Here is a 27,545-nt window from a genome sequence, read left to right as displayed (position 1 = left end):
GCTAGATAATATCTAGTAATATCATCAACCATGTGTAGTTAACTAATGATTATGATTGATTGTTTTTTATAAGTTTAATGCTAGCTAGCAACTTACCTTGGCTTACTGCATTCGCGTAACAGGCAGTCAGAGTGCGACGAGAGAGGTCAGGCAGGTCGTTATTGCATTGGACTAGTTAACTGGAAGGTTGCAAGATTGCAAGATTGAATCCCCCGAGCTGACGTGAAAAATCTGTCGTTCTGCCCCTGAACAAGGCAGTTAACCCAGGCAGTCATTGAAAATAAGAATGTATTCTTAACTGACTTGCCTAGTTAAATAAAGGTATATAAAAAAATAAAAAAATATATAAACAATTTAAATGACCAAAAAATAATAAAAATTTAAAATGATTAAAAAGTAAAAAAATTAATTTGGCAAATTGGCGCCCAAAAATACAGATTACCGATTGTTATGAAAACTTGAAATTGGCCCTAATTAGTCGGCCATTCCGATTAATCGGTCGACCTCTCATCTCAACATCAACTGTTCAGAGGAGACTGCGTGAATCAGGCCTTCATGGTCGAAATGCTGCAAAGAAACTACTAATAAAGGACACCAATAAGAAAAAGAAACACAAGCAATGGACATTTGACTGGTAGAAATCTGTCCTTTGATCTGTTGAGTCCAAATTTGAGATTTTTGGTTCCAACCGCTGTGTCTTTGTGAGACGCAGAGTAGGTGAACGGATGTGTGGTTCCCACTGTGAAGCATGGAGGAGATGTGATGATGCTTTGCTGGTAAAAATGTGTCTGTGATTTATTTAGAATTCAAGGCACACTTAACCAGCTTGGCTACCACAGTATTCTGCAGCGATACGCCATCCCATCTGGTTTGCACTTAGTGGGACTGTCATTTGTTTTTCAACAGGACAATGACCAAAGACACACATCCAGGCTGTGTAAGGGCTATTTGACCAAGGAGAGTGATGAGTGCTGCATCAGATGACCTGGCCTTCACAATCACCTGACAATCACCTCAGTCCAATTGAGATGGTTTGGGATGAGCTGGACTGCAGAGTGAAGGAAAAGCAGCCAATTTGTGTGACATTTTTTAATAGAGCATTATCATATACCTGTATCAAAACAGGGGCAGCATGAAAAAAATATATGTCAACTATGCAATTAAATAAATAGCGAATAGGGGACGCTTTTCCCCATGGTTTATTTTCATGCCAGCCAGGTAGGCTACGCTCCCATTGTAAATATAAGCAATGTGCTTAATATTAGGAAAGTTGAGAAATATAGTACTCCTAGCCTATAGAAAGATGATCTACCTCTTTCTAAGAGGCCATCAATCTGTTTTCTAGCACAATTGCATAGCCTATCGTACTGTTGAGCAACATGAGCTCATGGGCTCTCGTAAAATGTTTGATTAGATTTGATTAGATTTTCAAATACATTTGCATTAATGTCAGAGTAATTAGAGCAGGCCTGGGCAAAGGCCAGCCCAGGTGCCGTAATCGGCCGCGAGCTGATTCAATACGGCCCGCGGAATTATACTCAAAGAATTTGCGATAGTAAAGTTTTGAAAAACGTATTTGATATTCAAATTAAAAGCCCAATGAATACTCAACCTTGTGTAATGATTTAACTCCCACCGCTTGTGGGACATTTATTTTGAAGGCACGCATAAATAACTGCACGAGGACAGACAGTTTACTGACAGACTGACACACGTCACAGTTACAAATAGTAGCTAGCTAGAAATTGCGCAAAAATTAGTTTTTCAAAGTAAAGTATAAAATGATGTTCAGCCTTGTCAAAGTCTTCAAGGGAAAAAATACTCCTCCTGAGTCGCCAAGTAGAAGACAACAATCACGCCCACCTTCAGACACTCCCTATCAGATGACCAGCAGGAGAAGTATACATCGCTGCTGCGTGCTTTGAACTGTGAGTTTTCTCGTCATTTTGAGGATTCAAAGTGTTGGAAAATGACATGCTGTTGGTTAACATGACTCACACCTCTCAGTAATCCTGCGCATAGCAACATCAGAAACTATACCAGACTTTACTGCTCTAGTCAATGGCCATCAGAGGCTTCACTCCTCACACTGATTGAGTCATTTAAAATGTAATGTTGAACTCTCTTTCGTGATTTTGTGCATTCCCCTTAACAAGAGTTCTGTCCGTGGTGTTGAATGCACAGTGAACTTTTCCCTCCGTGTAGTTCATTGCATGTTTAATAATGAAAATAACTAGGCCTGGATTAGAGAGAGAATAGAGTGCTGAGTACCAGGCAGTTAGCAAGTTTGGTAGGCTACTAATGACCATCAGCAGCATCAGAGCTTGGAGAAGCCTAATTACCATGACTTAATGGTCACGTGGAATTTCACTGCCTTCATGACTTGTGACAGCCGGTGTGGCGGTAATACAGTCACCGCAACAGCCCTACCCGTCGTACACCTTTATGGACTTCAAGACATTCAGACTTAACCCCATCCATCACAATGGCCTGAGTTCTGTCACTAAGATAATCATGAAACCAAGAACAAGCATCAGAGCTCAGTCCTATTGAGGACAAGTTATTCAATAAAACAACATGATCAACAGTATCAAAAGCTTTTGACAGGTCCACAAACAAAGCAACACATTCATTTGAATGTCTAAAGAATTGGCAAGATCATTAACAACTAAAGTGGTTGCTGTAATAGTGCTCTGTCCAGGACTAAACCCTGATTGCAGTGTTGTAGTACTCGAGACCCATCTCAGGTCCGGTCTCGAGACCACATATTGAGTGTCTTGGTGGTCTCGGTGTCAGATACAAGGACTGACCATCCATGATATCCAAATGATAGTTTTAACAGGTCTTTTTATTTTCAGGCTGATATATTCTGAATGTAAATCAACTTTTATATATACACACATATGGGATATCATGGATGGTCATCTCCAGCCCCATCCCTCAGCTGTTTACCAAATCAGTGGCGGGTTGACCTTTGCCATTGTTGGATCTGCAGATTGCCCCATTGAAGAGGACAGTGATGTTTCTATACAGCAAGTCATTCACACCACATCATGCATCGTTGAGTCAAGCATATTCATATCCACTCAATTGCGCTAGTCTTCTATGGTCCACTGCCACCCATCACTGACATCTTGCTCCCAGGGAAATGCCCAGAGACATGTTTTGCATATCGAGGGGAGGAAAGGAGAACTCAAAAAGTTGAGAACTGTTATGTAATAATAATACCATAGATCTCTCAAACTCAACTCTGGACCTCGAAGCCAGTTCCACCGCTTTTCTTTCATTACCTGATTAGAGGCGAACAATCTTTTAGACCTGGGACACTGGGTGTAATTGATTATCAGGTAGAAGAAGAAAAAAAACAGGTACTGGACCTCGTAGGGTAAGAGTTGAATACCCCTGCCATATATAATATGAGGAACATACCATAGACAAGGTTGATGGGGAAGAGGAACTAAAAAGGAGTGATATAAGAACAAGAGAGGATGTTGTTGAGCCACAGCTCAAAAAGACAGGTAGTCCTACATATGCCTTCTATCCAACACAGGAGGTTGGTGGTATCTTAATTGGGGAGGACGGGCTTGTGGTAATGGCTGGAGCGGAATGGTATCAAACACATTGTTTCTGTGTGTTTGATGTCATTCCATTTGCTCTGTTCCAGACATTATTATGAACCATCCTCCCATCAGCAGCCTCCACTGCTATCCAAGATAGAAATGTCACGTTATTAACATAAGCTAATGTTTGGGCCACGTATTGGATTTACAGGGAAGAAAAAGAAAATAGGCTAATGTACTGAGTGCTAGTACACTGTACATCTTATCTGTTTTCATGTAATAGGTCACTCGACAACTGGGTCATTAACATTGCTTTGGATGGGTTGCAATGCATACAAGTTGGCCTACGCATTGAGGCACTGCTGCCACCCATACGTTAACACATTCTCAGCTCGGCCCTAGTCCCTTTAAAGCAGGGTAGTCAACTTTGACATTAACTATTGAAATCATGACTAAGATGACTATCACTCAAACCAACAATGACTTTTTCTGACCTTCTACCAAGCGGTTGTTGAGTCTTTACTGAAATCATAAATCATTTTGGCATCCAAAAAAATACATTAGCCATGTCACCAGTTACATATGTGAGTAAACACTAAGCATTTCATAATCATATAACGAGCCAGCTACCCACATTCAGACATCTTTCAATTGTATGCCCTTATTTTATTACTTTAGAACAGCTAGCTACAAACACTTTATAAATACACAGTTACTGTTCCAAATATGAAATATTAATTATCCTCTGTTTAGTCCTGTACTAGTGGCTCTACTAACTGGGTTTCGGATAATTACAAAGCAACAATGAATTACCATACAATCTGGCACCATGCATGTAGAAGCTAGTTAGCTAACTTAGTAAAGAAAGACCATTGCATTTGGAACATGGCTTTGCAAGTTAGCTAAACTAGCTGACTAGCTAGCAAAGTTAGGACCACAATAATGGAGACTTTGAAAGTGTGGTTAGTGTCCACACACTCAGGCAATACACAAAACAATTAACAGGTTGAATTGCCTTACCTTGAAATTAGTTATTTGAAAGCCAGATAAAACACTATCAGTTGTATTTTCTAACTAAATTACTAAAATTAACTAGCCGAGAAAACTAGAGAAGAAATGTACATATATAGCCAAATATATTTAATTTTCTCCCTGTTCTATCTGTGATATAGCCATGTCGGTCTAGCGAGACTGTAGACGTGTCTGCCAGTCTGCTAGCATACACAAACTAGCTAGTTTAGCTAGCAAATTAGAACGCAAGTAACGTTACATACAACTTTAAAGTCATTAAAATAGCACGTCATGCAAGAATAATCTCACCTTGGTCAGATTGTCGCTGTATCTCAATGGCACTCTTAAAATGTCAACCAAATAAGTATCACATAGAACCAGACTGTCCAGAAGTAAGTCCTAGACCAGGCGATGGTGGACTTGAGTTGCTACACTAAACCTGTCCCGTCTTCAACCATGATACTCTGGGCTATCACTTTTTGTGTACTAGTACCTGTACAATTCTCAGTGTTTCTGGGACTACAATACCATGCCCTGTTTTTACTGTATGATCATGTGTATAGCTATTGTTCAATACTTTGAAAATATTAAAACATGATTTATTTGATAACACAAAAACATATATATTTTTTTAAAATTGTATTAAAATTAGTCAACAAACCATACAGTGTTAATGCATATTTTATGCACACCACTGGCTGATTACCTGACAATCTTTCACCTTTGCAATGAAAATGAAATCAGACTGCATTCAGACTAAATACAGGGCTCCTCCCCCTCATCAATATGGGGAATACGTGCCAGTCAGCCAAGTTATCTTTCAGGTGTAGTGTATCTTGAATCCAGCTGCTTTGAGGATTCCCCGTCTCATGTTCAATACTGTACTCAAAAAGGTAGTCATATCCTACATTGTATGTTTGCCCTAGAGCCTCTATAAATTCATCTGTTGTCATTTTTAGCATCACATAAACTGATTTACTAAAGTGTTTTTGATCTACTCTGTCATGTGGTCAACGTGTGCACATGTATGTAACGAGGGATTTTAATTAAAGTGTAAAGTGAAAAACCTACACAGAGGCCACATTCCAGGCTACCTACACTGAGCACAAATATAAACGCAACAGGTAAAGTGTTAGTCTCATGTTTCATGAGCTGAAATAAAAGATCCATTGAATGTTCCATATGCACAAAAAGCTTATTTCTCTCAAATTTGGTGCACATTTTTTTTATTTTTACATCCATGTTATTGTGAGCATTTATCCTTTGTCAAGATAATCCATACTCCTAAGTGACACATCAAGAAGCTGATTTAACATCATTACAAAGGTGCATCTTGTGCTGTGGACAATAAAAGGCCACTCTAAAATGTGCAGTTTTGTCACACAACGCCACAAATGTCTCAAGTTTTGAGAGAGCATGCAACTGGCATGCTGACTGCAGGAATATCCACATGAACTGTTGCCAGAGAATGTAATGTTAATTTCTCTATCATAAACCGCCTCCGTCATTTTAGAGAATTAGGCAGTACTTTCAACCGGCCTCACAACTGCAGACCACGTACGTGTATGGTGAGCAATCTACTGATGTCAACGTTGTGAAGAGTGCTCCATGGTGGCGTTGGGGTTATGGTATGGGCATGCATAAGCTACGGACAACGAACACAATTGCATTTTATCTATAGCAATTTGAATGCACAGAAATACCGTTGCAAGATCCTGAGGTCCATTGTGAGGCCCATTTTCTTTAAGGTATCTGTGGACCAACAGATGCATATCTGTATTCCCAGTCATGTGAAATACATTGTTTAGGGCCTAATTAATTTATTTCAATTGACTGATTTCCTCATATGAACTTTAACTCAGTAAAATCTGTGAAAATTGTTGCATTTATATTTTTCTTCAGAATACTTTAGGGTCATATTGATAGGGATCTTACAGTACAATGGTAAACACTTCTTCCACATTTGTGGAACTAAATAAATCTATAGAGGGGTATACTACAAAGTAGGTTCAATGAGTTAGCCAGCTGACTTTGATAAACAGCCAGAAATAACCATTTTTGGGGTTCATTCAAGCAGACCATAGAAACGTGGAGGCAATTATTTTACGACTTCCATTTGCCATTGGGGTACTTCTAAAAGCCTATTTCACACCATGGCCTGTTGAATTTGTGATTTCGGCACAAATTAAAATGTGGCACTGACTCACCCATGGATTGATGTTTCAGCATTGTCTCAATGAAGAGTTCAACTAACCCTGCACGCACAATTACAAGTCTGCTCGTGGCAGGCAGACGAGCAATGTCCATTGCAGGAATCTGATAATCTATGCAACACGTCTGTATTGTAGGTAGCCTGGAACGTGTCCATTCTCAAACTCCATTAAAGAGAGAGAAAAACTGGTACAAAGTAGGAGTTAGTAAGTACATAGAGAATGTGTAATTTAATGCAACATAGTCCTGACCGAATTACAATTAATCAAGGAAATAAATGACCAAACAATCAGTCAAGGATGTTTAATACAGGTATATATTACAATGTGCCATGTTATAAGTCAGATCTGTTTTAATAAAAAAATAAGCACTGGGGGAGAAAGTGATACTTTTACCTTTTATTGTAAATTTAAATTCAACATTATCCACATTTAGTAGCAATTAAAGACTTGTTAATTAAGCGTGTCAAGTTATCAGTTTCTCCTTTTTTGCTAAATGAACATATTCAGTTCAGAAGTCAGGGAGTTAAACTGCAGTTTAGCCAGGAGGGTCGCAAGCTTGAGATGTTCACGTACGAGGCAAACCGTGGGGAGAGTACCAATATGAAGTGTAACAAGAACCTTGAGTGGTAGACATTGGCAAAGGTGACTATCCGCTTGTGCAAAAGATGTCATTATGATGTCATAAAAGTACGAGCAATTGAACACGACTGAGTTACAGTATGAGACAGTAACCGTGTTGTACAGTGGAGGATTCTCTTATCCTGGATTTGCCAATAAAGTCCTACTCTAAATATATTTTACAGTGATACTCCTCAAAAAATAATTGTTTCATCATTACAATTGGAATTGTTTTTCTTTAGGTCAAAGAAAAGGTGTGGGCTCACCACCATATTAATAAATATTGCACACATACATTGAGACGTATTATGCTCCACGTCGTCCTCCACATCCTATTTTGCCAACAATAATATCATGATTATCATCTAGGTATTATACAGATTATGTTTTTAACAGTGTCTGTATAAAAGCATTCATAAAAGTAGACTTCTGTGAGACCAAACCTTTTCTGCCCCCCATTAACCTAATTTGTACAAAGACGATACAACAATCCAGTCATGCAATGTTGGGGTCTTCCGTTTTGTTTGTTTTAAGCGTTCTGCATCTCCTTGCCGATCTTGTAGCTCAGGATTTTGTTCCAGTCAATCTTGGTGCGCGTCACGGGAAGCTGGCGGCGCAAGGCTTTGAAAGTGGTGTCCGACATGGTTTGGTAATTCTCGTTGATGGCAGTCTGACGGGGTAAGAGAAGAGAGGGAAATTCATTTGGGCTTTTGCGTGTCACAATAAGAACCACAATTGACAGGAATGGTCACTTGGTGATGGTATCCAGAGACACTTGCCACTAGTTTGCCATCAACATTACTGGTCACAAAATATAATGCTTCAGTATCTTGTGTTATAAATATAACAACTACTTTATTAGGCACACGTGTCCATATCAAAGCTTTCCCAATCTCACACACCTGGTAGTCATTCTCTGCAGCCTCAATGATCTTAATGAACTCCTTTGCAGTTGCAGCTTCGTTCTAGTGAAGAGGATCCAAGTGGAAATCAGAGTGAATCAAGAGGTTCAAATAGATTGTCAAACATACATACTAACGTGCATGTACATGTTTTGACGTGTGTTTTTCATCACGTATTCCATGTAGTGATGTACTCACAGAAATGGACATCGACTCCTGGACCTCTTTGTGGCTGACCAACTGAACGTTGCCGTCTTCATAGTAATGAACCTACAACCAGACCGAGAGTGGTGTGTTATTTGTGTGCAATGGTCTGGAACTCAATTACCTTACACGAAAACCATGCGCCCACACACACACCTGGATTTTCATGATGCCGGCCACTTGAGTGATGGAGGAGCCAATTGTGAATTTCCACTCTGACCTCCAACGTCCGTTCCTTTACAAAGAGAAGAAATTAAGTATTTAGTATGTCTACAAGCTCTCTAAGTGTGTGTTGAGTGTTCTCCCACTCCCCCTCTATCCACTACACAGCAGTCTTTCCTAAGAGGTATCAGATCTTGTACAGAAGCTATAAGATCATTATACTCAGGGAGCCTTAGGCTTAGTAAAACTCACCGCAAAGAGGATTGGCACAGCCCTATTTCAATTATATTAACCTGATCGGGGCTGGCTCAACAAGGTAACGGGAGGCCAACCATCTCTAAACCAACAGGCACTGGTTAGCCAAGTAGTGAAAAAAGCAAGCTAAGATGGTGTTTGAACAGTGTTTAGTGTGTAAACCAGACAATAGAAGGTTTGCAGGCTAAACATTTTTAGATTCTGCCTGAAGGGAGTTTGAAGCCATTTACATGACTAGAAATCTAAAATACTTCATTCATCTCACATCTTTAAATTATAACTCCATACATACCAGAAGTTTTTGGGTTGAAACTGATGGCACTCGATACACACAATGATGGTTTGATGTCCGTCTATGGTTTTGCCGTAAATCTAAGGGGAGATTTGACACTCAGTATACTCAGTTAATTCACATTACATGATAAAATGACAAATTTAACAGCGCAGGATCAAGAAGATGGGTGTAATGCAGCCCAGACGTACGGTGCAGACTCCACTGGGGTAGTGCTCCTTGACGTAGGCCCGGACAGCACCATCCACAGCACTCCTCCAGCCCTCCATGGCACCATCCACATCGTGGGGCCGCGGGTCACTGGCCTCCTTCCTCAGGTGGTCAAACTTAAAGGACATCTTGTTTTTAGGGTCAAGGACCCGCCCATTGCCCAGGTCTCCATGCTCTGTGATTAAGACCTGGAGAGAGATTGAGAGGGGAGATCCGTAGGAAGTTAAGAAGAGGGAGGTAAAAGGGGAACAAGGGAAAGAGTTGTGCTCTCCTTTCTCCTGATCTACAGTGCATTCAGAAATTATTCAGACCCCTAGACTTTTTCCACATTTTGTTACGTTACAGCCTTATTCTAAAATAGATTCAATAATTTTTAATCCCTCAATCTACACACAATACCACAATGACAAAGCAGGTCTCAATAAAGGTCCCAATAAAAATATACATATACTGTTCAAATGTTTGGGGTCAATTAGAAATGTCCTCGTTTTTGAAAGAAAAGCACATTTTATGTCCATTAATATCTCAAATTGATCAGAAATACAGTTTAGACATGGTTATAAATGACTATTGTAGCTGGAAACGACAGATTTTGTATGGAATATCTACATAGGCATACAAAGGCCCATTATCAGCAACCATCACTCCTGTGTTCCAATGACATGTTGTGTTAGCTAATCATTTCGAACCCACAAGTGCTGATACTCAAGTAGTCTAAAGACCAGTTTTATTTCTTCTTTAAATCAGTACAACAGTTTTCAGCTGTGCTAACATAATTGAAAAAGGGGTTTCTAATTAACAATTAGCCTTTTAAAATGATCAACTTGGATTAGCTAACATGCCATTGGAACACAGGAGTGATGGCCACAACATGAACCATGTCTACACTGTATTTCTGATCAATTTAATGTTATTTAATGGAAAAAGTAATTTTCTTTCAAAAACAAGGACATTTCTAAGTGACCCCAAACTTTTGCATGGTGGTCGTAAAATAATCACACACACCTTCTATAAATACCTATGTATTTAGCTCGGGTGCATCCTGTTACCATTGATCATCCTTGAGATTTTTCTACCTATGGTAAATTCAATTAATTGGACATGATTTGGAAAGGCACACACCTATCTATATAAGGTCCCACAGTTGACAGTGCATGTCAGAGCAAAATCCAGGCTCATGAGGTCAAAGGAATTGTCCGTAGAGCTCCAAGATAGGATTGTGTCGAGGCACAGATCTGGGGAAGGGTACCAAAACATGTCTGCAGCATTGAAGGTCCCCAAGAACACAGTGGCATCCATCATTCTTAAACAGAAGAAGTTTGGAACCACCAAGACTCTTCCTAGAGCTGGCTGTCAATCTCCCCTGATTGCTCAGTTTGGAAGGGCCTTGGTCAGGGAGGTGATCAAGAACCCGATGATCATTCTGGCAGAGCTCTGGTTCCTCTGTGGAGATGGGAGAACCTTCCCAGAAGGCCAACCATCTCTGCAGCACTCCACTAAATCAGGCCTTTATGGTAGTGGCCAAACAGAAGTCACTCCTCAGTAAAAGGCACATGACAGCCCACTTGGAGTTTGCCAAAAGGCACCTAAAGGACTCTCAGACCATAAGAAACAAGATCCTCTGGTCTGATGAAACCAAGATTGAACACTTTGGACTGAATGCCAAGCACTAGTTCGGGAGGAAACTTGGCACCATCTCTACAGTGGTGGCAGCATTATGCTATGGGGATGTTTTTCAGAGGCAGGGACTGGGAGACTAGTCAGGATCGAGAGAAAGATGAACGGAGCAAAGCACAGAGATCCTTGATGAAAACCTAGTCCAGAGCACTCGGGACCTCAGACTGGGGCAAAGGTTCACCTTCAAAATAGGACAATGATCCTAAGCACTGTTGTGTCTGACTATCATTAAATGTGAAGACAGAATGACAAAATAACAATGTGTATTTATTATTACGGGATTAAATTAATCATGTAAACTTTAACTAGGAAGTCGGGGCACCATGGGAAAATGTTGAGTCTATTTCCCTAATCAACTCTCCACATATTTTCATATCTTATCGAGAACAGTCTTGTGTCAATGTATTATTACCTCATCAGTTGTCATTACTGAACATCACAAACCCTTGGATATCTGCATGAACCCTAGTTTCCATAATGAATCAGCGATACACAAATTGGCTTAGTAAATAAATAAATAACTAAACAAATCACAGAAATAAACAAACAATATAGTTCTTGGCTACTAACACAATGTATTCATAAGGCCCTACTGCGCTAAACCGTAATGACGTTTTGGTAGACTGGGGAAAGATAAAAAGCGGGAAAGGCTAAATGGATTCACTAAACAGAGTTGATAATTATATTAATTGAAATGCTAATCCTTTGCACATGAACGGTCACTCATTTGAACATAATTGCAATGTATATATTTATGCCCGTATGTCGTTGTCGTCTTCTCTGTTGGAATCGCCGGTCTGTCTGCTGGAGAGTCAGTTCATCATAGAGTCTCTGGTTAACTTCCCCAGAAATCACATTGTCTTTCGTAGTTGTCGCTTTCTCAGCGGCTCTGGATAGTGTCTGTTGTAATGGATCCGTCAGGCGTACAGATGGTCGTTACATAGAATATATGCTTCCGCGGTTGTCGGTATTCTCGTAATAGACTTACGTCATTTCCAGCTGCAGACCAGTAATTCTACATCTAGGATTTGCTCTTATTCTGTAGTGATTGATAGTCTGAGTTTAACCATTTCCAGCCGAGTAGCCAACGCTACACTCTGTCTGGTCTCCGTAGCCTATAAAGTTGTAGTTCTTAACCATTTCAACATGTAGCCACAGCTCCATGCTTTCTGGTCTAATGTAAATTTCATCGGAAGTGGGTTTTATGCACTTCTGAGAAAAGGGGCATCCATGACGCCGATGTAATGTCAATGCTCACGTGGGCGTGGCCACTGATTTGGTTAACTATATGAAAACCCATATTTTCTCATTTAGGTTAACATCACATGACATCTTTTCACAAATAGTTTGTTTAAATCACATACCCCATAATTAGGTGTACACAACCAAAGACGCAGTGATGAGTGTTTCCTGTCCTTCATGAGATCACCAACTGAAACACTCGTCATGCCTGTCCCTTAAATGTCCACAGACCACTCGCACATTCTTGAAAATATAAATGTTGTTTAATTATCCAACCTTTTGATGTCCAAGTGTTTCTCCGTGTCCCACAGTTTACATTCCAATCTCGAACACTACAGAGCACAGAGGCAGTATTTTACGACCGCCATAAAAACAGCCGACTTCCCGCTCTCCCCCTCCACGGGAGAGAGCACGCTGTAGAGCGGATCCACAGTAACCTGATCCTTCAGATCTCCACAGGAGAGAGCACGCTGTAGAGCGGATCCACAGTAACCTGATCCTTCAGATCTCCACAGGAGAGAGCACGCTGTAGAGCGGATCCACAGTAACCTGATCCTTCAGATCTCCACAGGAGAGAGCACGCTGTAGAGCGGATCCACAGTAACCTGATCCTTCAGATCTCCACAGGAGAGAGAACGCTGTAGAGCGGATCCACAGTAACCTGATCCTTCAGATCTCCACAGGAGAGTTAAGACAGCACACAGCAAAGACAACATAGTAGTGGCTTTGGGACAAGTCTCAGAATGTCCTTGAGGGGCCCAGACAGAGCCCGATCGAACATCTCTGGAGAGACCTGAAAATAGCTGTGCAGCAACGCTCCCCATCCAACTTGACAGAGCTTGAGAGGATCTGCAGAGAAGAATGGGAGAAACTGCCCAAATACCGGTGTGCCAAGCTTGTAGCGTCATACCCAAGACTTGAAGCTGTAATCGCTGTGGCAAAGTACTGAGTAAAGGGTCTGAATACTTCGGTAAATATGATTTGTTTTATTTGTAATAAGTGAAATAAAAACAAATTTATTTTAGAATAAGGCTAACGTATCATAAATGTTGAAAAAGGGGTCTGAATACTATCCGAATGCAATGTATTCCTGATACGCATTCTAGTGTGTGCTAAGCAGAACATTTATTGATGTATCATTGTGTTACCTCGGCAACACCACAACCACACTAATCTGGAATAGTACCACCATAGTACTAGAAGAAGAATTATTGTTTGTGTATAAAAACATAATACAATCAATATGCAACAAGGCTAATATTCAGTCCATTGAATAAAACATGATCCCTAAGGTAAGTCTGAAGGCACTAGGCTTCATTCCTTGATGTAGTTATTCTCAGAATCCATGACTAGAGCTGTTAATCCCTATTGTGGCTTGTTTCTAATGATACCAGGTTTGGAGTCACTAGCATCTATAGGCTTTAACTGGATAAAGGCTGTGAATTGTGAAAGCTGATGAAAAACATGCATGTCTTGTTTCACTGTAGTCCTACCTGTTCGTCATATCTCTCTATTTTCACCGGGGTAAACTGGTCCACGTTGTACTGTGCAAAAGCACTAAAGAAACAGACAAACAGGTACAAGGTTTAATCAGTGCCAATAATGAATGACTTTCTGGAGAAACAAAGACCTCTTTCAAAGAGATCTTTCTAGTTGGTTAATAATGTACTCATGCTGTTGATAGTTTGACGTGAGCAGACCACGGGTCTATATTTCATCACTTACTGTGCTGCACCTTCCCTGAGCAGATTGTCATTGTTGAGCAGCAATCGTACATCTGTGGGAAGTACAGAACCACACGTCAGAGTTCAGAAACCTACAGCACACAAACACACAGGAGGATTCACATCAAATCACATCCCTCTCCATCATACATAAACATTCCAGTCACAGGGATATCATGGAGACAAAACTCAGACAGAAGGGCAACCAGTGGAGCACAAACCCCATTGTAAATACAATCTATTTTTCCTTTCATACATCAACTATTAGCACAACACTGTACATAGCCAATAATACCGTTTGAATTTTTTAAAATGTTGAGTGAAATGTTTACTGTTCACTTTGACTGTTTATTTCACTTGCTTTGGCAATGTATACATGTTCCCATGACAATAAAGCCCCTGAGAGAGAGAGAGAGAGAGAGAGAGAGAGAGAGAACGAGTAATGTTTACTAATGTTTCCCTTTTGTTAATTGTATATTCCATTTGCTTTGGCAATGTAAACATACATTTCCCATGCCAATGAGGCCCTTTATATTGAATAGAGAGAGACCAAAAGAGCGAGAGACTGACAGCCTGTCTTCTCGAGAGCCAGGTCTCGCTATGTCTCAGCCTCCAGTATTTATGCTGCAGTAGTTTGTGTCGGGGGACTAGGGTCAGTTTGTTATATCTGGAGTACTACTCCTGTCCTATTCGGTGTCCTGTGTGAATTTAAGTGTGCTCTCTCTAATTCTCTTTCTCTCTCTCGGAGGACCTGATCCCTAGGACCATGTCTCAGGACTACCTGACATGATGACTCCTTGCTGTCCCCAGTCCACCTGGCCGTGCTGCTGCTCCAGTTTCAACTGTTCTGCCTTATTTATTGGACCATTTATGAACATTTGAACATCTTGGCCATGTTCTGTTATAATCTCCACCCGGCACAGCCAGAAGAGGACTGGCCACCCCACATAGCCTGGTTCCACTCTAGGTTTCTTCCTCGGTTTTGGCCTTTCTAGGGAGTTTTTCTTAGCCACCATGCATTGCATTGCTTGCTGTTTGGAGTTTTAGGCCGAGTTTCTGTACAGCACTGAGATATCAGCTGATGTACGAAGGGCTATGTAAATAAATTTGATTTGATTTATGTACACACTGCCCACAAAATGAGCTGCACTTCCTAACCTTCTGCCAAATGTATAACCAGAGAGACACATATTTCCCTCAGATTACACAGACCCACAAAGAACTTGAAAAAAAAACAATTTTTGATAAACTCTCATATCTATTGGGTGAAATACCACAGTGTGCCATCACAGCAGTAAGATGTGACCTGTTGCCACAAGGGCAACCAGTGAAGAACAAACACCATTGTAAATACAATCCATATTTTTGTTATTTATTTTCCCTTTTGTACATCGTTACAACACTGCACACACACAATATGACATTTGAAATGTCTTCATTGTTTTAATACTTTGTGAGTAATGTTTCCTGTTGTTTTATTTATTTAACTTTTGTTTATTATCCATTTCACTTGCTTTGGCAATGTAAACATGTTCCCCATGCCAATAAAGCCCATTAAGGATCGGACCCTTTTTTTCAATTGTCGCCTGAAATGACATACCCAAATCTAACTGCCTGTAGCTCAGGACCAGCAACAAGGATATGCATATTCTTGATACCATTTGAAAGGAAACACTTTGAAGTTTGTGGAAATGTGAATTTAGGAGAATAACACACACTAGATCTGGTAAAAGAACATGTTTTTTTCTATGCATTCTCTTTTTTATATATATTTTTTCCACCATCATCTTTGAAATGCAAGAGAAAGGCCATACTCATTAAGATAGGAGCCTAGGTGTGACTTTGATTTTGTCCACAAGATGTGTGCAATGTTTCAGACTGATCCAGTAAGAATTACCTCACTACACAATATTTTGCATCAAGCCTGCCAGGAGTTTGCCCAAAGGTGCTAAATAGTTCAATTTATACATTCAAGTACATAACTATAGAGTATATACAAAAATGCTACGGTAATAGCATTGCCGTGATGCATTTTGTTGTTGTGCACGACCCTCAAACATAGCATGGTCTTTTTTTCTGTCATTGCTACTGTAAGTTGGACACTACAGTTAAATTCTTGTTAATCTAAACCAGCCATGGCAAGTTCACACACTGTAAAGGGCTGTGAATTCAAAGAGATGAAAGGGGAAGTGTTGACACTGTGTGTGTGTTGGGCTGTGAAATGGAGGCACTCCGAGGTGACAAAGCTAATCATGGACGTGGGCAGGAGTACACACTCACACAACCAATGTGCTAAATAGTCCCTGGTTTTGTTCCTCTCCGGTCAGCCCGTTTGTGATCATACGCACTGGGCTGAGGCCTCAAGGCAGGGCTGCCCTACTGACCCAGAGAGTGAGGATGTTTCTCAAAATGCATATTACCATGCTCCAAGCATGCAAATTGTCTATATCAAAGTATGCGAAGCACTTTGAATGTGTACTCCCGTTTGTACATATTGAAGCATAGATCTGAAAGTATGCTAAGAAATATTACGCTAAATGTATTAAAATTTGAACTGAAGCGAACTGAAAATACCCTCCGACTTCAGAATGAAATGTTGCCTATTCACATCTCATATGTTGCAAGACTACAATATTTTATCTTGGTACATTAATAAATATACGGTGTTAATTTTGGCATGTTCACCTGATCGCAGTCAAAGGGGCTTACTGGCTAGATACTACAGTTAGGTAGCCAGATCGCCACGAAGAATTGGTAACTACAAATGAAAAATGTACATCTACCTTGCATAACATTAGTTTTAGGTCATTTTTGCCTGTATAAATTGCTGGCTAGCTAGAGTATTACGATACACATATATCTAACTAATAATTATGTAAAAGGTTTGCATTGAGTATATCTGGTTTCGTCAATTGTTGCCATTTTCCTGGCTGGAAGAAGGATCAGTGAATGGGGAGGTGCAGCATGAGGTACTGCAGTAGGGGGAGGTGCAGCATGAGGTACTACAGTAGGGGAGGTGCAGCATGAGGTACTACAGTAGGGGGAGGTGCAGCATGAGGTACTACAGTAGGGGGAGGAGCAGCATGAGGTACTACAGTAGGGGGAGGAGCAGCATGAGGTACTACAGAAGGGGAGTGCTTTCTCAAATGTAACGTTTTATGCGTTCTCCACACTCTCGTTCTCTGAGTACATTATTGTGAGGACGTCCTGGGAGAATGCACTCGGGCATGAGTGTGGAGTACGGTAGTATGCATATTGAGAAACATCCTCAGTCTGGCCTTTGTGATGACTGTCATTCATTCATTATGTTAGGAGCATAGTGCATGGTCTGATGGGGATTATGGGCCAACGACTCAGCTCAGAAATGCTCCCGCTCAGAAATGCTCCGCAACAGGCTAGTAGAAAACTAGACAGTGCATGTGGGTGTGAGACAGAAATATTGAGATACAGAGAGAGAAGTCTGTTCTGCAGTGTGTGGTTTCGAGATGCGAAGGGTTATCGGTGTCAAGTGACACGCTCATCAGGATGCTGTGACTGGATGCTCTTCCAGTTATAACTGTGGCGTTACAGCAGGTAAATTGGGAGTTGTGGCGCTCAGACCAGTATCCTGACTTTGGGCGATAGACAGACACACACACATAAACCCCCCCACACACAGACAAACTCTCACCATTGAAAACTTCGTTGAACTCTCCCGGTGGGGCGTGGATGACAAAGTTTGCTGCTATGCGTACCTACAAAACAGCAAGACAGACACTTTAAAAGCTGACATCCGCATCACCGGCGTATTTGTTATTGTTGTTTATGAAACAGAGGAGCATCGTGGTAAAAATAAATAAAGAGAGAAAAAGTGCCTGGTTAGAATCCGGCCCACTGCCATTTCAGCACACTCATCGATCAAATAAACATACTAAAATGTTATGCATACTCTGCTGTTCTATTGCATTTGCAATGATTTCCAAGGTAAATTAAATCAAATCTGTTTGTGGTTTAAAGTCATTTCTTTTATGTCACAACAATAGACATATCAGGTAGATGTATTTATCCATTTATTGTAATTTGGCTTTGGTTTCAGTCAGAGGATCCCCTCTTTCCATGACTACGTTAATCAGTTATTAAAAACCTTGTCAATAAGGGGAAGTGCGAAACACACAAGCAACCCCTCTAACCCCATCTAATGAGGACTGTATTGTCTGTTGCTAAGCCCAAAGCATGGACAAATAGTGCGTTTACAACCACAATTCTCACTTGTCAGCCATCATGCACCCAGAGTTGTCCTCTCTTCATAACATAACTGTCTGTCCCCTGCTGCACCACATTTCCTCTTTGGAGAACACATGTGAAACTGACAGCATGGGGCAGGCAGCCCCTCCCTCCCCTGGTGGCTCATGACCATATAAGGGCATGAAAATGTGCTGAGGAGCCTGGTAGTGAAGTGCACCCCTCCCGCTCTCTGCTAGGGGTAGGGCTTGGCTAGTCTATCATCCCTGTTCCCCACCTCCCCTGGACTGACAGGCTGGGAAAGTGTGCCTCTCCCCGGGGCCCTTATTAGTGGTCTGCATGAGAGCTTTGGTTCCCAGTGCGGCTGCAGATTGATTCTAACTAATGAGTGATGATAGGGTGAAAGCAAGAGAGGTGCTCTGGGATACTTGTGTGTCTTCGTTGCTGCTGACCTTGCTCTGGGGAAAAATAAAATAAAGTGTTCATTGCTAAAAATGGAGCCATTTGGATCAGGCCTCCCTTATTATGCTTCAGAGCAACGTAAACACACGTTCATTGAAAGTAGTGGTGCTGCAGTTATATCTGCTATGCTCAGTTTAAACTAGCCGAGGTTGCAGAGTTGATAACTGGCCGTACTGATAACTGGTCACGCGATTTGCGAGCAACAACATGGAGTCACCATCAGTCAATACTGGTAAAATGTTACATTCTGGAAATACTTACCTTTACCACCGGGGTTCTTCCGCAGGGTGCTGAAATTCATTATTTTAATGAAACTTAGAATACAACTGACTTTTTCCTAATTGGTGTTGCTCAACTGGAGATAAAATAATAAGTTGTCGTTAGTAATTCACGCGACCAGTTAACAATACTCAACTCTGCCTCGATATAACAGAGTTGAGCGTTCCTCAGCTACATGTACACCAAACTCTGCTCTTATAGCCTAGCATCGTGAGATGCTGTGCCTTTTTATTTCACTGCTAATCTTAGTCAGGTCTATATTGTAAGAGAATTGAGTCTTTAAAAAAAACATTAGGCCTACCCTTATTCGACCCCATTATAGCATTACCCTACCAATGCACTGTGTTAACATTGATGTAGTGACACTAACACAAGACGTCTGTTGGGTGTGAATAAAAAGGCATGATGCACTTAAATTAGGACTATTGGGGTGATTCTCAAGGAACCAATTTAAACCATGTCAATAGTTAGTTACTAAACCATGGCCCATGATTCATCTGTTTCACCAGCTGACTTCCTGGTTAAAAAAAGGGCTCAATAAATTACTATCAATTCAGTGTAATCACTGGCCCAGTTGGTAGAGCATCACAGGGTAGTGGGGCGGGACCATAAGAATATGCACACATGACTGTAATCTTTGGATAAAAGCGTCTGCTAAATGGCATATATTATTTATTATTATAATATCATTATCACTTGGCCATCTTTATTCTTTAACATAGTGTGTGTCATAACAGGAGACAATGCAGGTATTGTTCAGACAGAGCAAACAAACTGTTCTTCCACATTAACCTCCAAATTCAATCACAACTTTATTGAATTGAAAGTGATTTACTGAAGTGAGAAGTGGTAAGAGGCATGCTGTGATCATCACCAGGTTGCTTTGAGGGTCTTTTTGCACCCCACCATAGTGAAGATCAAGGAGTCAGACGAGGTGAGACTGAAGAGAGGAAAGCTAGAAGTTAGCCAGCTGACCTGACAGTGACAGATGTAGCCTGGGACAAGGGCACTGGTGTCACCTCAGTAGGGCTAGCCTGAGACAGCCTCTGAAGGAAATTGACAGACTTGTGACACTCACTTTAAATCTGACAGCTAATGATAATACCAAGGGTAAGTGAAGTGGTCGTGCTTCATCGAGTGCTACTGTCTAACCAGCAGTAACATCAGTAGAAGCAAGAAGTGAGGAAAGGACCAACCATTACTTGGATTCTTAGTATGTTTAGTAAAGGCCTACTGCCTCATGACAATCTGCAGCATGACAATCTAGTTGTCGACATTTAACTGAAATCACTTGGCGTCAGAGACAAAAATAATTCATCACAACAGATTGTATTTAGACAAACACTGACGGTGGCAAACTTTATAGATTTTTGCCACGTCCTTTATTAGAGATGCTGCTGTGTCTCTGACTAACTGGCTGTTTGGTGTGAGAGCTGGAGTGTCCACAGAATTAAATACTTCATCTTGTGACGCTAGGTTTGGATCACACCCACACAATGAGGTCATTTCAAAGGAACACTGATAACAGACCGGCTCCAAGGAGGATTTGCTTTTTTACACTTTTTTTTACACCCAACAAAGGACTTAAATAATCTTGTTTCAAATTTGGCCATGGAATTAGACACCCACCCTATTTGCTATAATCTTATAAAACACACTTTGGCCTAGACGATAGCCTAACACATTCACAAAGCCATGCATGTGTACACACAGAGAGACCCCCTGCAGGAGCCTAGTGTTTGTAAGCTCCTGGGCAGACAGTCACCAGATGCTCTCTCTGTGTTCTCGGTCCTCCAGTGATGATGCGTTTCGGTTTCCCCACATTCACACTCTCAGGAGCATCTGTTATTCCCAAACACACAGCTCTAGAACACCATCCCTAATCCCAGAATCACACTTCTTATCAGAACACTCCAGAACTCTAAACCATGAAGGAGGAGGAAGGGGTGTATCTGGCCTGCAGGCATCCTATAGATGTGTACTCCAGGGGGCTAAATCCTCCATCCTGGCACCTCTCCATCCATCCGCATATTTGTGATATATGAATTGGCACCTTGAGTACAGTACAACTAGAAAAACAGTACATGGGTAGCCAGCATAGGTTCTTCTGTTCTGTCGCAACCATTGAGGCGATGAGAAGAATAGCCACAAATAAAGAAGATAATCATCCCCATAATGTCCCTGGAAGTAACTGGACCAGAACCTCTAAAATAAAATGGGACAAAGGACACAAACACACGTCTACCATTGAGCTGTTTATAGTTCTTCCAAAAATCATCTTTGAAGAACTTGAGACCAGTGACATTCTAGCCCTTGTTACAGTTAGTTTGACAAATGCAGAGAGTGTTTCCCTTACCAATACTACTACCCAACGCCTAAACAAATTCAGAATTAGGCTAGTTCATTCTTGTTTCAACTGAATGTTATTGCTGTTTTAGGGCCCTATAAAATGTTTTATTTTTCACACTTAATAGAAAAACAACAAAATGTCATGTTCTAAGTTCACAATAATGCTTAAACCACAACAGGAGACCACTTGAGATCTGGGAAAAATCTAAGACATTTTAAAATTAGTTTGTATTGTTTGGTTGGTGGTGTTTCTATAGCACTCATGTGATTGCAGAGTTTCCAAAAATAAAAGACCACTGGATTGAGGCAACTGATATTCTGCCAGGTAGGTCTAGGCTTCATTATAGTTAATAACCTGTTTGGAATAGGGGCAGTATTTTCACATCCGGATTAAAAGTGTGCCCAAAGTAAACTGCCTGCTAGGATATGCATATAATTGGTAGATTTGGATAGAAACTTTAAAGTTTTTTCTAAAACTGTTAAAATAATGTCTGTGAGTAAAACAGAACTTATTTGGCAGGCGAAACCCCGAGGACAAACCATCCAGGATTTTTTTTTTTTTTTTTTTGAGTTCACTGTATTTTCAATTGGTTTTCTACGGGAGCCTAGATTTCTGTGGCACTTGGTTGCAGTTCCTAAGGCTTCCACTAAATGTCAACAGTCTTTAGAAATTGGTTGATGTTTCTCTTTAGAGAAATGAAGAAGTACGGCTATTCAGAACGAGGGTCCAGCCTAGTGTACTCGTTTGGGGTGCGTTACCTGAAGCTCGCTCCACTTTCATTTTAGCCGCAATTGAACCCAGTGTATTCCATCTTAAATTTGATTGATTATTTACATTTTCAAATACCTAAAGATGGAGTAGGAAAGTTGTTTCAAATGTTTGGACCAAGATTACAGGTAACTTATTAGATAAATGGTAGTCATGTTGGGCGAGTTGGAACCGGTGTGCAAAATATCACTGGTTCATGTCTTATGATTAACTTGGGCAAATTAATGGATTTTTGAAAAACTTCAATACATTTAGTTGATTTCATACAAAGTTCACATTTTTTAATATTGTTGAATTCGGTTTTAAAGCCTGGATTCCGTGATTCCGACCGAGTTCTCCGCAATGCAGATGTTATAGGGCCCTACTGTTTGCACTGCAGGCCCGAATGTTGCTTTGGGCTGGGGGGGATAAAGCACCCTGCTGCCAAGATAAGAAATCCAGAAGCAACACAGCAAATAGATTGTTAAGACTTTGGAATAAACAGATCTTCTGTATTCCACCCCAGAGTCATACTGTAGCAAGCCCAGGCTATAGGTGGAGCTGTTTGCACACTGAATAGCACCACCAGGGTTGTTTCTCCTGCACATCCAAATCTCTCATAGCAGGGAAGACACGTACAGACAAGAGAAGTGTTCCTTAGACATTCTTCACAAACACACACAGGAGAAGCAGGCCAATACTACAGAAATCATGATGTTTACTGTGAGGCTGTAAGTCCAGCCATGATAACCATGGTTTATTTATTAGAGAAGGCTACTTGACAACAATCTCCTGTAAAAAGTCTCAGATTACTTAGGCTAAATGACAAACACCCAAACATTGTTCTCAGTTTCAAAGTAAGCCATGTTAAAATGGCTGAGGTTTAAAATAGTCACTAAAAGTCAGGGTAGAGCAGACACTTGCAGACAGTGATACAGTGGTCAAGTAGGTATTTCAGGGCGACACCAGAGAGACAGCGCTGAGGCTGGGCAGTTATATCTGTAGTTTGCAAGCTCGATTGCTACTGGCTCTGAGGCTGCACTTAACCTTCCCATATGAACCCATCTATAGGCCATCTTCGAGCCCACTCAATGAGCTAGGCGTACATAGGTCTACTACATTCAGTAGGCTACTCTGGAAAGCCTTCTATGCCATTAGGCTAGGCCACATTGTTGCAATTGCTGGGCTCTGAAAGACAAACCACTGCATTGTCTCTAGCTAAGACTTTACCATGGTACTCTCTGGCACTTTGAACAAGTTCAACCCTCACTTGGTTATATCAACACAGACTGGCATTTTATAATAATAATAATATGCCATTTAGCAGACGCTTTTATCCAAAGCGACTTACAGTCATGTGTGCATACATTGTACGTATGGGTGGTGGAACCCACTATATCAATGCTCACAACTGAGCTACAGAACCCCCTATTTTAAAAGATGACATGGACGCAACTTCACATCTGGCAGTGCTAAGAAACAGCGGTACGCAACTTCACATCTGGCAGTGTTAAGAAACAGCGGTACGCAACTTCACATCTGGCAGTGCTAAGAAACAGCGGTACGCAACTTCACATCTGGCAGTGCTAAGAAACAACGGTACGCAACTTCACATCTGGCAGTGCTAAGAAACAGCGGTAGGATACGATACGTTCAGCAGCATCTCTTAAGTGGAGCGCAAACAGACTAATGCCAATCTCCTCTGATGCGCGGCCCTGCGTAACAAGGAAGCTGGCAGGCCTGCACCGTAAGGGCACTTAAAGGGAAAAAATGGCTTGATGACTATGGTGTTGACTCTTCCTTCCTAAATCATTTAAAAATGTAGACTTTGTTATTTCAAATGTTCACTAAAACCCAGAAGGGCAACTCTGTCTTCCCTAAATATCACAGTTAATGGTTAGGAAAGTAATCCACCCCAAGAGATAAAGATCAGTCCCTAGCAGCAAATATAAAGTCTCACAAATAACTTGTTGCTCCATTTGGTTATTTAAAAAAGGGACTTGTTAATGACTTTTGCATCTACACCAATGGCAGCTGTTTCCTGACAGCTAGCTGGCAGTCAAGGGATGTGAGATAACGAGACAAGGCAAGTGTCAAAACACACATTAATGCATCATTAGCTCCACAGACACAGTACCTTCAGAAAGTATTCACACACCTTCACTATTTACACATTCTGTTGCATTAAAGCCTGAATTTAAATGGATTCATTTACATTGTTCACTGGTCTATACACAATACCAAATAATGTCAAAGTAGAACTAGATTTTTTTGTAAGTTGTAAAAAAATAAATGTAAGACTGAATTGTCTTGAGACAATAAGTATTCATCCCCTTTTATGGCAAGCCTAAACATTTTTTTAAATGTGCTTTACAAATCACATAAGTTGCATGGACCCTGTGTGCAATAGTGTTTAACATGAATGACTACCTCATCTCTGTACTCCAAACACCCAATTATCTGTAAGGTCCCTCAGTAGAGCAGCGAAATTAAAACACAGATTCAACCACAAATAACAGGGAGGTTTTACAATGCCTCCCAAAGAAGGACACCTATTGGTAGAGAAGTAAACAGTTATGGAGATATTGAATATCAATTTGAGCATGCTGAAGTTATTAATTATAGTTTGGATGGTGTATCAATACACCCAGTCATTACAAAGATACAGGCATCCTTCCTAACTCAGTTGCCGGAAGAGTATGAAAACCGCTCAGGGATTTCACCATGAGGCAAGGGTGACTTTAAAACAGTTACAGAGTTCAATGGCTGTGATAGGAGAAAACTGAGGATGGATCTACAACATTGTAATTACTCCACAATACCAACATAATTGACAGAATGCCTGTACAGAATACAAATATTCCAAAACATGCATCATGTTAGGAACAAGGCTCTAAATACTGCAAAAAAAAGCAGTATTCTTGTTCTAAATACAAAGTGTTAAGTTTGGGGAAAATCCAATACACCACTAAGTATCACTCTCCATATCTTCAAGCATAGTGGTGGCATCATGTTATAGGTATGCTTATAAATCATTAAGGACTGGGGAGTTTTCAGGATTTAAAAAAACAAACAGAATTGAGCTAAACCCAGGCAAAATCTTAGAGGAAAACCTGGTTCAGTCTTTCCACCAGACACTGAGATGAAATCACCTTTCAGTAGGAAAATAACCTACGGGCACATTCTTCAAGTAACCTTTATTTTAATAGGCAAGTCAGTTAAGAACAAATTCTTATTTACAATGAAGGCCTCGTAGAGAGTAGAGTAACAGATTTTTACCTTGTCAGCTCGGGGATTCGATCCAGCAACCTTTCGGTTAATGGCCCAACGCTCTAACCACTAGGCTACTTGCCGCCCTACACTGGAAGTCTACACTGGAGTCGCTTATCAAGACAGTGAATGTTCCTGAGTGGCCGAGTTACAGTTTTGACATAAACCTACTTGAAAATATATGGCAAGACCTGAAAAGCAATCAAGCAATGATCGACAACCAATTTGATAATGTTTAAAGAAAGACTCACAGCTGTAATCGCTGCAAAAGGTCCTTCTACAAAAATTGACTGGGGTCTGAATACATAAATGAGATATTTATGTTTTTTTGAAATGCATGGAAAATTAACTACATGTATCAACTTTGTCATTATGGGGTATTGTGTGTAGAAGGGTGAAATAACATCTATTTAACCCATTTTGAATTCAGGCTGTAACAACAAAATGTTGAATATGTCAAGTGGTATGAATACTTTCTGAAGGCACGGTCTTTAGATAAATTCAATTGAGACACTAGAACAGCCGGTAGGCTGCTGAAAGAGTTTCCCTAGCATGAGAAGACTTGAATGCAAAATACATGGCCTAAATACCATTACTTGTGTTGTATTCGTACTACCTGACAACAGTGATGCACTGTAGCTAACGTTAGCTAGCTAAAATATGTGTGGGGATATCATGAGTGAAGCCAGCTAGACTTGAAGTTGTGGTTTACTGGGCCGGGTGGGGGTGGGGGGGAATGTTATGTTACATCTCGGCGACATATGGTGGCTCAGTCCTTACACTCAACCCACAATAATTAACGTGCTAACATGATTAGCTAATGTCTGTGACTGATGGGGAAGAGGGAGCCACACCCATTGGACGATGCCCTGTCAAAATCTTAATAAACTTCTGACGTTAAGATGTTGTGGACAAACTAGTTGAAGATGAATAATGTTGAACATTGATCTGAAGTAATTTCTTGTGCAGTGGTTAATTTACTGCTATTCCTTTTAAGGAAATGAGAATGTACAGCCAACCCGCGATACTGTTGTCATCTCAGTTTTAGCTAGCTTTCTAGTGACAATGATATCATGCTAGCCAGCTTGGTTTAGCAATATTTAAATCCGAGATTCAACACTAGTCATATCTGTCACAGACAAACAGCAGTAAATTGCACATGATTAATATATCGTGCAACAAATACAGAACACGAACAGGGCGTGTAGAGCTCGAGGTGGTGACTTGCTTAAACGTTATCTGCTCATTCGTGAGAAGTTGAGACATGATCACACAAAGCGATAAAGAAACACAAATTACAGCACGGCGTTGGTTACAAGATTCACGATTAGGGGGGGGGGGGGTGAGATGTTAGCGTTAGTTTATTTGTTATACGCTGCATGGTTCCTACTTCAGAGATAGGACCGTACAAGGAGTCTCCATTTGAGATTCGCAAAAGAGCGGAAGTTGGGCAGAGACTGCCGAGCTAAAAATATAGACGAGCAGAGCGAGAAATCGCGGTCTGTTCATGCACAGTAGATTCATATTTTTAATAAACGCACACATACCTACACGATATCATATGTCATCCAATCAAGAGATGCTAAAAATTGACATCTTACCTTCTCCTCATCAGATAACTGCTCTTCATGATCCGCCATCTTTTCTTCCGGCACCACCAGCTTGTAGAAGCCACATCTGACGTCATCAAATGGGAGGATTCGGCAACAAATGCCACATTCATATCCTAGTCAGAACTAGGAAACTCGGACATTTCCGAATTATGAATTTTTGAACGCGACACGGGTATATCTACAACCAGTTTGCAAGTCGGAAATATCAGTAACTTCCACAAAGCTGTGAACGATCTGAGAGACAGGGCAAGAAGGGCATTCTATGCCATCAAAAGGAACATAAATTTCAACATACCAATTAGGATCTGGCTAAAAATACTTGAATCAGTCATAGAGCCCATTGCCCTTTATGGTTGTGAGGTCTGGGGTCCGCTCACCAACCAAGACTTCACAAAATGGGACAAACACCAAATTGAGATTCTGCACGCAGAATTCTGCAAAAAATATCCTCAGTGTACAACGTAGAACACCAAATAATGCATGCAGAGCAGAATTAGGCCGATACCCACTAATTATCAAAATCCAGAAAAGAG

The 27,545-nt window shown here is 40.8% G+C and overlaps 2 protein-coding genes across 4 annotated transcripts in view; both read right to left on the bottom strand.

Annotated features, from left to right (window-relative positions):
• Nucleotides 1-5,020, bottom strand: part of LOC124033617 (suppressor of tumorigenicity 7 protein homolog) — a 92,809-nt gene extending 87,789 nt beyond the window's left edge. The window contains exon 1 of one of the 3 annotated variants that reach the window (XM_046345776.1): nucleotides 4,881-5,020. The gene's annotated coding sequence lies outside the window, so the exon portion shown is untranslated. Of the gene's footprint in view, nucleotides 1-4,580; nucleotides 4,702-4,880 lie in introns of those variants that run through there. The other 2 variants (XM_046345729.1, XM_046345785.1) reach the window with 2 other exon arrangements.
• A 2,050-nt stretch (nucleotides 5,021-7,070) lies between these two features.
• Nucleotides 7,071-27,098, bottom strand: LOC124033611 (F-actin-capping protein subunit alpha-2). Its single transcript, XM_046345706.1, has 10 exons — nucleotides 27,001-27,098; nucleotides 17,741-17,804; nucleotides 14,072-14,123; nucleotides 13,840-13,903; nucleotides 9,409-9,615; nucleotides 9,218-9,297; nucleotides 8,665-8,743; nucleotides 8,503-8,574; nucleotides 8,305-8,367; nucleotides 7,071-8,072 (listed from the first exon to the last, which is right to left on the bottom strand). The coding sequence occupies exons 1-10, from the start codon at nucleotides 27,037-27,039 to the stop codon at nucleotides 7,932-7,934; spliced, it is 861 nt and encodes a 286-aa protein (XP_046201662.1). The 5' UTR covers nucleotides 27,040-27,098; the 3' UTR covers nucleotides 7,071-7,931.
• Nucleotides 27,099-27,545: the final 447 nt, after the last annotated feature.

The sequence above is a fragment of the Oncorhynchus gorbuscha genome, linkage group LG01 (genome assembly GCF_021184085.1).
Source record: "Oncorhynchus gorbuscha isolate QuinsamMale2020 ecotype Even-year linkage group LG01, OgorEven_v1.0, whole genome shotgun sequence".
In the NCBI taxonomy this organism is placed as follows: Eukaryota; Metazoa; Chordata; class Actinopteri; order Salmoniformes; family Salmonidae; genus Oncorhynchus; species Oncorhynchus gorbuscha.
This window is presented reverse-complemented; position numbering and strand designations above follow the sequence as displayed.